The 13,304-nt window shown below is 43.2% G+C and overlaps 1 protein-coding gene across 2 annotated transcripts; it reads right to left on the bottom strand.

Annotated features, from left to right (window-relative positions):
• Positions 1-4,502: 4,502 nt before the first annotated feature.
• SERPINA10 (serpin family A member 10) lies at positions 4,503-12,820 on the bottom strand. Of its 2 annotated transcripts, none has more exons than XM_081171806.1 (5): positions 12,694-12,820; positions 10,333-11,058; positions 7,104-7,377; positions 5,543-5,690; positions 4,503-4,717 (listed from the first exon to the last, which is right to left on the bottom strand). In XM_081171806.1, the coding sequence occupies exons 2-5, from the start codon at positions 11,030-11,032 to the stop codon at positions 4,526-4,528; spliced, it is 1,314 nt and encodes a 437-aa protein (XP_081027932.1). In that variant the 5' UTR covers positions 11,033-11,058; positions 12,694-12,820; the 3' UTR covers positions 4,503-4,525. The 2 variants fall into 2 exon arrangements, with proteins under 2 accessions (XP_081027932.1, XP_081027933.1); XM_081171807.1 differs by having other exon boundaries at positions 10,333-11,054; positions 12,694-12,774.
• Positions 12,821-13,304: the final 484 nt, after the last annotated feature.

Below are 13,304 nucleotides of genomic sequence, written 5' to 3'. Positions count from 1 at the left end.
TCTTCATAGAAATAATGTAATATGTGCAGAATTCCAATGTTGTAAGTGAAGTGTTTAATTCAATGTTACTTTAGCAATGTGCTTAAAAACTGCTGCAGCTAAAGAGACAGGGTTTTACCTCCCCTTCCTCCCTCTCAATTATGCCTTTTAATAGTTCAGGTTCTTCAAATTGGAATACAAGTGCCCCCTACTTTAAAATATACTTATTTATGATTGTAGGGCTCCTACTATATATTTGCTATGGAAATAGGACCATATAGGTGAAATTGCTCTGCATATAGGAATAACCGACCAAGTAACATCTTATCTCTGAAAAAAAGCTTTAGTATTGAACCTGGAAGCATGGACAAAGAAATATTGAGTAGTCATTTACAATACAGTTGTGCTATAATTTTAAGTAAGATTGCTTACCTGGTGTATACAAATTCTCAAGAGGGTTTTCCTTTCACCTTTTAATAAGAACAAATACCTCCAAAAATGCATACAAATGATTATTCATGAGTTTCATATCTCAGTTTCGTTGTATAAATACTTTGTTTTAACTTCTAGTATTTCAGGTTGTAGTTTCTCTTTATCCAACACTTTAGAAATAATGCAATCTAGTTTTTAATTAGTTGTTATTTCAAGCTATCATGCTTTTAGCTATGTCAACGGCATTTTGTTTGTATTCATCCTAACATTTCTATCAAAATTTGCCTGCAACATGCAGTTCTATTTAAAAAGTTCTATTTATGCCAATACTTGAGAGAGACTGTATGAAGCTATTGTCAGCTTCTCTATTTCAGAAATGCAATCAGCAAAACTATATTGATATCAGAAATCTGTTTTTTAAAATATATTGGTGTATGATAAAGATAATCTAATTTGTGAATGAATATGTGTGTGGTTACTTTTTACAATGTGGAATAATGAATGCTTTACGCACAATAAAACGTAGGATATGAAAGTACTTGCATGTTTTGGGTGGGAGAGATCTAATTTTTGCAATTAAGAAGTGCAGTTGAGACATAAAGACATGGATCCTATGTTCAGTATACCAGCAGCTCTGGCTCCAGGCCTAACACTAGTGTAATATTTTACATTTCTATAACCAAAGGCTGATATAGCAACTAGGGATGGGTTAGTTTCGGTTTCTCTTATTTTCCCACTCTTGAGTTCAGTTTTCCACATAAGTTTCTTGATTTATTTATTTTCAAGTTTTCATGGAGGTTCATCAGCATTTTAGAGCAAATTTCTCCCAGTACACACATTTTTGTGTACAATCTTGCCCAATACAATTCTTTCCCCAGAACGGTTTCCCCTAATATAATGCACTTTTGTAGGATTTTCATTAATATATTTTCATTAACAATTTAAACTTCACCACCGTATATGCATTTCTGTACATGTTATCGGGCTGGAAAACTGCACCGCACAATATGGTTGAATTGCAAACCAGTGCCTTTGGCTTTCCCAATGTGGCTAGCAAGAGGAAGTCCGGGTCACAGAGTCCTGCGGTGTGACCACTCCCTTCACACACAATAGTCATGATCCTTGCCCATAACTTATTGATATGCGTATAAGAAAATCTTTTGGCAAGAAATATAGATGGGAGCCACATGGATAAGGTAGAAGATGCTGCACCAGCAGGGCGACACAGGGCCGGTCCATGAAATGCCCAATGGATGCAATGGATTTAAGATTCACCCTGGGAAGTTGCAACTGTGGCTTCTACAGGGCAAAGGACACCTTAGTGGTTTGGGTGATGACAGTAATTTTAGATGGGGAAAGGAAGGTGTATGGAGATAAACCCCAATCTAGCTGGTTCTCAAATAGCTCAGCTGGTTAGAGCGTGGTGCTGATAGTACCAAGGTTGCAGATTCAATCCCTGTAAGGGACAGCGGCATATTCCTGCATTGCAGGGAGTTGGACTAGATGATCCTGAGGCTCCTTTCCAACTCTGATCTATGATTCCCTCTCGGCATGCAAAAGATTGGTGCCTTGTTGGTAATATTTAAGAGTCCAAGCGCAGCAGCAGCAGCAGCACATAGGTGGGGTGGGAATGTCTTTGAACTGGCATGTAAAGACAGGAGGAATTAAAATATTTGTACCTACAGAACAGGAACTATCACTGCAAAAACCATACATCGTGAAAATTTGGTGCAGCGTCAATACAGTCTAATACTGAAAGAGATTTCTGGGGTGTTGCAGCCCAGCTTTAGCAGGTGTGTGGTGGTCCCTATCTCCTGCCTCCCAGGTTTAAAGTGACATGAAGAGTTAACATATGCTTACTTGCAGCATATGTAGTGAACCAGCATGGCAAAGCCCCTGGACCAATAGCCTCAGGAGATTAGCCAGTTCATCCTCAGGGTGCCTTATCCTCATTTATCACATTCCACCACACCTCCCTCCCACTTATTAGGATGATGTCCCCGTCTGCTGGTTGGTTTTTCCATGCTATCCCTTCCTACCCTCCACTAAAGATGGTGAAATCTGTTGATTTCAGTTCCTCTCCGTTTCTCATTTATTCACTCTTCAGTTCATTTCTCCACATGTCCACATCATGCAAATGCATTGGCACTTTAGTGTGCAGTTCTGCATATATCTCCTCTTATGAGTTGGGAGAGGGTCATTCTGGATGTCCCCCCTGGGTCGCTTCATATTCTCGGGCTCTTGTATCTGTGAAGCTTGAATGTAAAAGGGACCGCTCAAACTAGTCCCTGTCAAGGTAATGGCTTTAGCTGGCCAGTTTACTGCTCATCAGCATCTCAAAGAATGAGCCAGGTGATGAATCTCTCCCAGAGGCGGGGTAAGCATTTCCCCACTCCCCTCATTTGGCTGGAGAGCATGTGAACCTAGGTAGAAGAACAATAGCCACAAAATTTTGTGAGGGTGTTGGTGCTGACCTTCAAAGCCTTAAACGGCCTTGGCCCAGTATACCTGAAGGAGTGTCTCCACTCCCATTGTTCAGGTCCAGCTCCGAGGGCCTTCTGGCGGTTCCCTCACTGCAAGAAGGGAGGTTACAGGGAACCAGGCAGAGGGCCTTCTCAGTAGTGGTGCCCGCCCTGTGGAACGCCCTCCCATCAGATGTCAAAGAGATAAACAACTACATGACTTTTCAAAGACATCTGAAGGCAGCCCTGTTTAGGAAAGCTTTTAATGTTTTATTCTGTTCTATTATTCTGTTGGGAACCACCCAGAGTGGCTGGGGAAACCTAGCCAGATGGGCAGGGTATTATTATTATTATTATTATTATTATTATTATTATTAATAATAATTAATGAGAGAGCTGGCAGGCTGGATGCTAGTGACAGAGAGACACACATTGGATTGGTGCTGGATTTTGGTGCTGCCCTGGAAACCTAAAGCTGTCATTGTGTTAATGCTGTGAGCCCCTCTATCTTCTGCTCAGGTTGTGTATATGTATAAATAAAGCCAACATATCTGAAAGACACCACAGTCTGCTTCATTCCAAGGCAACTGAGCCAAATAAGGGCAGGAACCCCTGGAGTGGCTGAGAGCTTAGGGTGTCATGGAACGACATTTTTGCAAAGCAATTTCCCATAATATGCATTCCTTAATGTTAACGTTCAGAAATACATGCATTTGACCTTTGAACATGCATATGACTGAGAACAGCAGTGCAAATTTCGGAGAAGTGTGAATTTCGAATCTAGCTTCTGAGATCTTGCTAGTGTTCGGGTGGCAATGCAACAGGCAAGGTTCAGACCTCCATCCTTGGGATGTTTGTTTGTGTGTGTGTGTTGAACATCTGATGCATGGCCTCATCAGAAAGACATCTGTGGTGAATAAGAAATGGAGGGGGGAGAGGTTCCCTGGCTGCTAACCCTTGTGAGAAAAAGCAACAGCATAGCTGAACTATCAGTGTGTTTACTGAGCAGCATTAGGAGCAGAACGAGTTCTGACTGCAGTTCTCAGGCATTATTTGCATGAATGGGACAAGTGTGGTGAAAGGGGCTGTGTTTGTGGAATGCCCGCCTCATCCCCAGAGCTGCATCGCTTCTCTCACTGTCATGTTGGGATGCCTGAATCAGGGAGACAGCTCTAAACGTGGAGGCTCCCTATGTGATCTAGAACCCTGAGCACCTTGGATTCTGCACCACACAAGAAGTTTCTGCATGCAGGAGAGGCTCCCTGCTCTAGCAATTATGGTCCACTGCGGTGATAGTTATGGTGGAAGAGGGAGGACCCAACCCCAGGGCTAAATATGCATCCTCTCATCTCCTTTCCCCACATGGCCCCTTTCACATGAGTAAGACCTGCAAGCTCCTCTTTGCAGGTGTTGCGGAGATGCAAACAGCACCTTTAGAGGCAAAGAGCAGCTGTCTCCAATCGAACCATTTGTAGGAAGGAAAGAGGTGATCTCTTCCCCATGTGCTGTGGTCCCAAACACCAGCTTTTTTTCCTGGAAGAGGAAATGCAATAAACACAGTTTGAAAAGAGGCATGCTTAATGTAACATGTAGCTCAACCCATAATGGACCACTAAAAGAAGACGGACCAAATAGAAATGTGTGGCTTTTATTCACAGCTCCGTAGGGTCAATAACTCTGCCAAGGAACAGCAATGCATTTATGCTCGCTTCATAGATCATAAAAAGGAACGGCCGGTTCACACGGATGACTGGCGGCAGTGAGTATGCCATGATTTCCGACCCACTGGCAGCTACAGCTTCGGTTCCCCACTCATCCACTTCAATAGCTGCTCTTTGGAGAACCTGAGAACGTTGGAAATGGATGAGGTTTCATAGTAAAGCAGCCTGCATTTCATGCAACACTGATCTCCACTGGTCATGTTAACTGGAGCTGATGGGAGTTGTAGTCCAATATATGGAGGGCGCGATGCTGGGTACCCCTCATGGGGGTCATTAGAGATTTATATGAGAACAGGACTTTGTTGAAGCAACTTCAAATAGCACAACCGTTGCCAACGTGCTTCCCTCAAGTTTGGGGGGTTGGACCACAGAAAATCTAGAGGGCATCAGGTTGGCAAAGGCTGAGATAGCAAGTACAGAAAGGTGATTTTTGCCAGCACCATGGCAAAGAGAGAAGGTACCAATCTTCTGCTTAAACTGCACCCTCTCGGTCTCTCAAGGCTGCTACATCACTGCAATTAATATAACAAAACTTTTATGTTAATTGCAGTCATGTTGTCCCATTCCAGCAAAGGTGGTTACCCACACAACTGCAACAAGGTTCTGCACACAGATGATTCTTTGGGATTGGGTCCTGCAAAAGCAATAGCACCTCAAATCCAGCACGGGAGTCTGCAAATTATTGGGTAGGTCAGAGATATGTGCACACCACCAAAGCAACCTAAGCACCATCACTTTTGATTGCATTAAGATCCTAGTTTCCTTTCTCTTTTCCTGCCTCCAAATGGGTGATCAGTGTTGTCTAATCTGGCAATGCCAATCTTCTTCCCAGCGCACTGATACTGAACAAATGCTACCCAGCCGTGTGCCTGGATCTCAATGTTGGGGCTGTTGTGCCTTGTGAAATGGGGTAGCAGGCACTTCTGCAGGAAAAGTGGTCACACTTACCTGGGATACTTTTACATCTCTCTCATTTGTGAGGTGGCTGAGGTCTGCTTCATTGGAGAAAAGATCTTTAATTCCCAGATCTTGAAGTAATTGATGCATGTGGTATTTCTGGTCTAGTTTGAATTTTGGAAAGTAAATGTCCATTTTCCTGTAATGCAAATAAACAATATTTGGTGATGAATGTAAGTTGAATGGAGATTGTGCATAAAAACGTCTCATTGTGCACATTGACTGGACAGCTAGGAAGAATGGGCATAAATGAACATTGACAAACAGGTACGGTTGCCATATTCCCAAAAGTAAAAATCCGGACAAAAGTTGCTGAGCTTTCATTTGCAGGGGTGAGGTGTGGGGGAGTCAAAGTTGTTCAGTTGTGTGTGGTTTCCCCCCCCAAAGTTGTTGAGCTTTTAATGGGCTTTTCTGGGTTTGTTGAATTTTTTTTAAAAAAATAAAACCCTACTTGCCCTACATCCGGGTTTTCCCAGCCATTTTGCCGATTCACAGAAATCCTCCCTGGACTCCATTTTCAAGCCCGTTTCCTGGCTGCGTCCAGGGAAATCCAGACGTATGGCAGTTCTACAAGCAGGGGGTTTTGTTTATTGCCCTCTCAGTCTGCATATTCTCTGAATGAACTCAGGGAATATGGAAAGCAATGAGTGTTGCTTGGTCAGTGTGCGTATTCTTCTCTTGGAGACTGCACATTCACCAGTTAATGTGTATAATATATCATCTAAAAGACTTGGTATATCCACTGATGCAGTTGACTCGCAACTTATGCACATTTAACTTGAGTGAATAAAAAAAAAGAGGATGGGGGATATCGGCAATCCCCCCCTCCACCATTGCACTCAACTTGGGAGAGCATTTGGAGGTATAAGGAGAGTGTTTGGTGGCCTTGGGAGGGTGTTTTGCACAGGAAGAGTGTTTTGACTATACATGATTTTGGCTTTATGCACTATCCCCAGAATGTAACCCCTGTGTAGGGGAGTCAACTATATCATTCATAGAATGTGGACTTTGACAAACATATAAAATCCCTTAATGTAGTTCATTTGTTCGTATAATAATAATAATATTTTATTTACATACCACCCTCCCCAGCTGAAGCCGGGCTCAGAGTGGCTAACAACAGTAAAATAATACAACATTCTAAAATCATTTCATTATAAAATGTTCATTTGTGATGCCAGGAACCATGGGAAATGTAATTTCTATGGTTCCCATCATCTCTACATACTGTAGGAAGTTTGGGCCTAGATACAGGATATATATATATATATATATATATATATATATATATATATATATATATATATATGTTTAATATTGTGTGTATGTGTGTGTTTGTGTTTGTGGACCAGTGCTTGATCATTTCCCAGAAGAAGTGAAAGCAAAGAACTTGTCTTTGTGGAAAAGGTGACAAGCTCCAGGGATCCATCATAGTTAAAGCCCTTTCCTTCCTTATTCAGCTACACTGCCCTCTTTCTCTCCTTCTCCTTTGAATATTCTAGTTTGCATCAATCTAGCATCTTAGCAACAAAAAGCACAACATTTCCTGTACCTGCTATTCATGGTCGTAAGCCAAGACTCCACCAGCTCATTTGTTAAATGGTCTTCAATGGACATAAAATCAGCACCCTTCTCAGGTATGACGACCAGCATGTGTGCGCTCCCTTTGTATGGCAGCTTCAGCACGACACAGCTCAAGCTCTTATCGTACGTGATGGCAACCCTCTCTGTCTTGGACATCATCGGCACTTGGACATTCCTGTAATTGTCAATATAGAAGGTGGCCAGTTCTGTGTGCTTGGGAGGAAACGGGTGTAGCCAGTTGCCTGAGAATAGACACAGAAAAACAACCATTTATTCTATAATGCTGACATAATCCACATCAGCTGCAGGAAACTTCAGGGACAATCTGGACAAAGCCAAGTCCCCATTGATTGCCATTTCAGCATGTGCTTAACCCTTCCGCTGAAATGAATGGGATTTCAAAGCATTTAACTTTGGCATGGTTGATCACTGCTTTTCTAATACAGTTCCTGGTGTATAGGCCTCAAAGGCAGTTCCTTCCCAAGCCATGCCTCCGTTGGCCATACTTCATACATATTTTTGTTGTGATGAAAGGTGTGCTTGAAGTGTGATGATGCCTCAGGCTTCTATGTGGGGAGTATGGAGATGGGGTTTGTGTGCGCATGTGCAGGAACTAGCTTATTGTACAAAAATACGGTTTACATTCATTGCTGTTCCCACTTTTGCCTCTGGTCCTGCCTGGAAAATTGCCCAGAAGGAAATGTGGCTTTTGGGTTATCATAACACCTTCAAAAGTCTCTTGTTTGTCCCCACCCTGAACAGTTGGCTAGATAGCTCAGTTGATTAGAGCATGGTGCTGATAAGTTGTAGGTTTGATCCCCAGAAGGGACAACTGCATATTTGTTGGACTGGGTATCCACAGGGTCCCTTCTGATTCTATGATTCTATGACATCTTTTCCTCCCCACTCCACATCATTTCTCTTCTTCTCTATGAGTCACCTTTGAGACCTCCCAGGCTTGCCCTTTCAATTACAGAAGGGGTGCCATCCTGCATACTTGTAGGTTGCTTAAAGCCCACCGAAGCCAATGGAGCTTCTGTAGCCTCCCTGCACTCAAGATAGCTCTATCTTCTTTTTCTCTCATCAGCACACTTTATCGCAACTCAACAATTAGTGAAGGAGTGAAAAATCAGAACAGGAGCTAAAAATATAGAAGAGAGAAATTAGGGGATATTTAATTGCAGTGTCTTTTTGGTTGCCATGGAGCCCTTTGAAAATATTCCTGACAAGCAACACCCAGTGGCTGGAAACATTCCTTGCAGTATTTTTCTCCACTTATTAAAAGGGTCGACAGAAATTGAGGGAGGACGCAGATGGCCTTGATTTTTGCCAATGTGCGAAATTCTGCAATAGCAAAGAGGACCCACGTGGGTCCGCATCTATACGACAGCCCAAGAGATGTGCTGATGACCACCAACCTGGATGACTTTGAAAGAGGATTAGGACAAATTCATGGAGGAGAAAGGCTCTCAATGGCTACAAGGCATGATGGCGATGTTCTACCTCATGGTTGGAGCCACTGCACTTCTGAATGACAATTGCTGGGAATCACAATTGAGAAGAGTGATATTGGTACCTGGCTGGTCACTGGATGCTGAACTAGACGAGCCTTTGGAATGACTCAAGAGGACTTTTTTATGTTCCTAACAAAACACAGTGCCACACCCACTGGTTTCCTCTCTGAAAGAATGTAAGTTCATGGCCCCCACTTGATCTTGTGGGAGAAAACTCCTTAGTATCTTCAAGCAGCACATCTTTAAACTTTGAATTCACTCCCACAAGAGACAGTGACAGCCGCCAACTTGTATGGCTTTAAAAGAGGATTAGAGACATTCATGTAGGATACGGCTATTAATAGCTACCAGTCTTGATGGCTATATTCTGCCTTCACTGTATGCCTGTGAATACCACTTGCAGGGAATTGCATCTGCTGTTGCACTCACATCCTTCTTGCAGGTTTCCCATTGGCCTCTGGCCACTGTGAGACCAGAATGCTGCATTTAGATGGGCCATGGGCCTGATCCTGCAGGGCTCTTCTTGTATTTTTATGTTATGTTCTTATGAGAGGACCAGCTCCTACATTGAAAGCTGCAGGGAGAGCTGCAATGGACATGTACATGTTTTAAGAATCCTATTTTCACTTCCTGAAAGTCATTGAATACGTGGGAGGAGAGAGCTCCTTTTACAACTTCCACCTTCTGCATGGAGGTCAGGGGCAGATTGCAAGCAGAACACGACTTCACCCTGAGTGTGGTTCGAAGGTTCACATAGCTACACTACATTGGTGAGAGGTGACTGGTCACTCCTGTTTTATAGATTTGGTTACAGTGGTACCTCTGGATACTAAAGGGATCCGTTCCGGATCCCCGTTAGCATCCTGAAGCGAATGTAACCCACGCCTGCACGGGTCGCGATTCGCCGCTTCCGCGCATGCACGTGAAGTCATTTTGACCGTCTGCGCATGCGCGAGCGGCAAATTCCTAAAGTAACGCGTTCTGCTACTTCTGAGTCGCCGTGGAGTGCAACCCGAAAGCGCTCAACCCGAAGCATATTTAACCCGAGGTATGACTGTACTGCTTTTGGGGGCAATTATGGCAACAATGCTAGCTTCAGATACCTAGATTTCTCTGGAATAGCCCTAGTCTAGGGATGGGCAGCTGGTCCCTAGAAGCAGCTGACCCTTCAGGTGCCAATAAAGGAACAAGAGAAATGAGAGAAAAGGAATTAATGTGGTGATAAGACTTGCATGCCCTCCAACATTTCTCCAGTGAAAGTAGAAATGTTGAGTGCTATTTTTCTAGAAAAGGAAGGGCTGGAACTCACCATGAACACCTCCCTCATTCTCTTAGAATGGCAATGGTGCCCACCTAAGAGGGGCCGGATCTGAGTTCTGGTGAGTTCCAGCTGAAAAAAAGCCCTGGGGACATCCTATTCCATACCCTCCAACATTTCTCCGATGAAAATAGGCGTGTCCTAAGGAAAAGCAGGACATTGTGGGATCACCAGGATGGCTTCTGTAAATTCGGGACAGTCCCTGGAAAATAGGCACACTTGGAGGGTCTGGTCTTGCTGGTAATGTAGATTGGCAGGCAGAAAGACTCTTCCATAAACCTAGCTGTTAACCACAGCTTTGTTCACCTCTCTTAAGAAACGAAACAAAAAACAGCAAAGATATCTATGATCACAATAATCGTTACCTTTAAAGAGAATGCAGTTCACCAGGATGATTCTAGCCTGGTGATCGACTTCATCGAACAAGCTAGGGATTTTCCCTCTAGTCTTTTGTTTCACATGTTGGTTGATGGAGTTCTTGGCATGAGTAGAGTTGCGGAAATCAACCGTCAGAAACTCCATATCGAAGTATCGCTTGGACAAGTTGCGGAAGAGGTCCTTGATCTGGAAGCCTTTCTGGATGAAAGAGAAGCTGTCCTGCAAAAGAGTGAACTCCTTGTTCTTGGCGAGGCTGACACTTAGCTGCTGGAACAAAGATGGCAGCCGGTTCTCTTTGTCATCCAGAAGGTGGAGGTTTAGAGCCTGAAGCATTTGGTGGTGTGTCTCCCCTTCAGAAGCCAGCAAGAAGGCTGCCAAAGCGAAGGACAAGGACACTGGGGAAAAGAACACATTGTTGTCATGCTTCAGCGCTATTTTTCTGTAGAGATTGAATCCAAAATTTGTGTTCTTTTCTGTGAAGTTGCGCATGGAGGACTCCGGCACAAACTCTTCCCCAGATGGATCTGGCACAGTATTATATAGGGATAGTTTATCAGTGTCATTGAAAGGCCAGAGGTTCAGGATGATACTCTGCTCTGTCTCCACCCCTGAAGCACCAGCTGTTTCATTTGGTAAGCACATGCCAGCCCACAGTTCAAGTAAGACAAGAAAAAAGGCAGATTTCATGTTGGAGTACAGCAATGAACTTCTTTCTGGTGAATAAAGTGAAAATACGTTAGAGAAATGGATGAAGATGCTTTATTTTTGCAGTCCCAGAATTTTTGATCCCAGAATGTCCCGCTTTTCCTTAGGACGCCCCTGTTTTCATCAGAGAAACATTGGAGGGTATGCAGTTATGCAATGCCTGAGCCAAGGAGATTAATAACTAATGTATATAATCTTTAGAAGACATCTGAAGGCTGTCCTGTAGAGTGAGGTTTGGAATGTTTAATGTTTTATTATGTTTTTATATATGTACATTGGAAACTGCTCAAAGTGCCTGGGTCAATTCAGTCAGATGGGCAGGGTATAACAACAACAACAACAACAACAACAACAACAACAACAACAACAACAACAACAACAACAACAACTGAATAGGACATCCCTATTTTCATCAGAGAAATGTTGGAGGGTATATTTATCCCATGCATCATACTCATATCTAATCTTTTCTCCAAGATTGGCTTCCTTAACCTGGGGTTCCCAGATATTGGTGGACTCCAGCTCCCACCAGCCTTGCCCATTGGCCATGCTAACTGGGAATGATGGAAGTTGGAGGCATCCAAATTCGGAAAAGGCTCCTCTAAGGCAGAATTCACATTATAAATTTACAGCACATTCCCAACCCAAGAATCCTGGGAACTGTAGTTTACCCACCACAGAGCTACAATTCCCAGCACATTTAACAAACTGTGTATGGTATGTACACAGCCTAAGATTAAATAGGCTCCCCCCTCCCCATTTTATCCTTGCAGCCACCCAAGCCACTTGCCAAGTTTAATTCTCCTCTTCAATACTTAGTGACTAAGTTTTTAAATCTTAGTTTGAGGCTGAACAATGTGAATGCGAATGGAAAGACCCCTGCAGTGTCATTCCCAAATAGGTATAACAATGACATTCTGATTAGATGAAAAATTAAAAATGGGGTGTTCTAGGAGTGGGCTTTGGAATATACACAAACTGTTTTAGAGTCGCATTCAAAATAATGTGGGTTAGAAAGCAGGGTCTCCCTCCTTCAAGGCTCCCAGAGGAAGAAGGAGATGTGTGAATGCAGAATAAGAAAAGAGCTTGGTTTAAAATATTGCTTAGCTTGAATGTAAACAACACAGCCTTAGGGATACCAGTCTGAAAACGTTTTAAAGAGTCACATGGCAAGCATTAAGAAAGCATTGCCTGAGACCCTGGAGGGCTGCTGCCAAAGAGGACAGCACTGGGCTAGGTGGACAAATAGCCTAACCTGGTATATAGCAGCTTCCTATTTTTGGTACAGCTATTCCAAGCAAATAGTGCAGTTCCATAGTTGCTTGTAATGTAAGGCATTCATCCTAAACATTTTAAGGATTTACCAATGATATGCCACCACTGTAGATGCATCTTCTTAGAGGGATTGCTTTTGGAACAACAAAAAAGTTCAAAAATACAGAGGAGAATCCCTGTGGAGCTATTCACATCGCCCCTTAAGAGTAGTAAGGCATTCAAAAGTAGGAGATACATTTTGAACTGCCCGAAAACACACACAAACCCTCAGTGTTTAAAATACAGCAGTGAATTAACTAGTGACCACTTTCAGTTGACCTCCCTTCCATTATATCCTTTTAAAATGAATTTAGTTTTGCAAATCTTACCAACGGGACAGCTTCTCTCTTACTTTTCTGACTCCCGTGCAAATCAAGTTGCAATGTTATTATTCCAAATGAGTGAGATCCTGAGGTAAATATTTGCCGTTCCAAAGTGTAGCTTCGTACTTTTGTCTGTTGCAAATTAACTAAAGGACAAACAGGACATATGACTTCCAGAGAAGGACTAAGTGCTGGTTCCAGTAAGTGGCATGTGGAGTTAAAAGAACAACAGCATGAAAGGGCTTTCAAGAAGTTTAACATAAACACTTCTGAAAGGCAACACCAAAGTCGGTTTCCTGTCCACATACTTGGAAGAACAGCGTATTTTTGGTGGGTATTAAGCACTGGATCTCAAGGACATGCACCTCAGAGCTTTGAAAGAACACTTTTCCCTCAGCTGGCTTCCCTTGCACAAACAATCTTGGGGTATTATTACAGTGGTACCCCGCAAGACGAATGCCTCGCAAGACGGAAAACCCGCAAGACGAAAGGGTTTTCTGTTTTGGAGGCGCTTCGCAAGACGAATTTCCCTATGGGCTTGCATCGCAAGACGAAAGCCCATAGGGAAATGCTGGCGGTCGGGAGCAAAGACTTTCGCCCACAGCCGGCCTTCAGAA

Source organism: Podarcis bocagei (assembly GCF_964188305.1).
Source record: "Podarcis bocagei genome assembly, chromosome: 1".
Classification (NCBI taxonomy): domain Eukaryota; kingdom Metazoa; phylum Chordata; class Lepidosauria; order Squamata; family Lacertidae; genus Podarcis; species Podarcis bocagei.
Note: the sequence above shows the minus strand (reverse complement) of the source record. Positions and strands in the feature narration are given on the sequence as shown.

Bases quoted from the DNA above. Each gene is read 5' to 3' on its own strand.
- SERPINA10 (XM_081171806.1), bottom strand. From the start codon at position 11,032: ATGAAATCTGCCTTTTTTCTTGTCTTACTTGAACTGTGGGCTGGCATG. The intron at 7,378-10,332 runs GTAACGATTATT...GTCTATTCTCAG, and splicing joins GAACTGCATTCTCTTTAAAG to GCAACTGGCTACACCCGTTT. The intron at 4,718-5,542 runs GTAAGTGTGACC...CAACGTTCTCAG, and splicing joins GAGATGTAAAAGTATCCCAG to GTTCTCCAAAGAGCAGCTAT.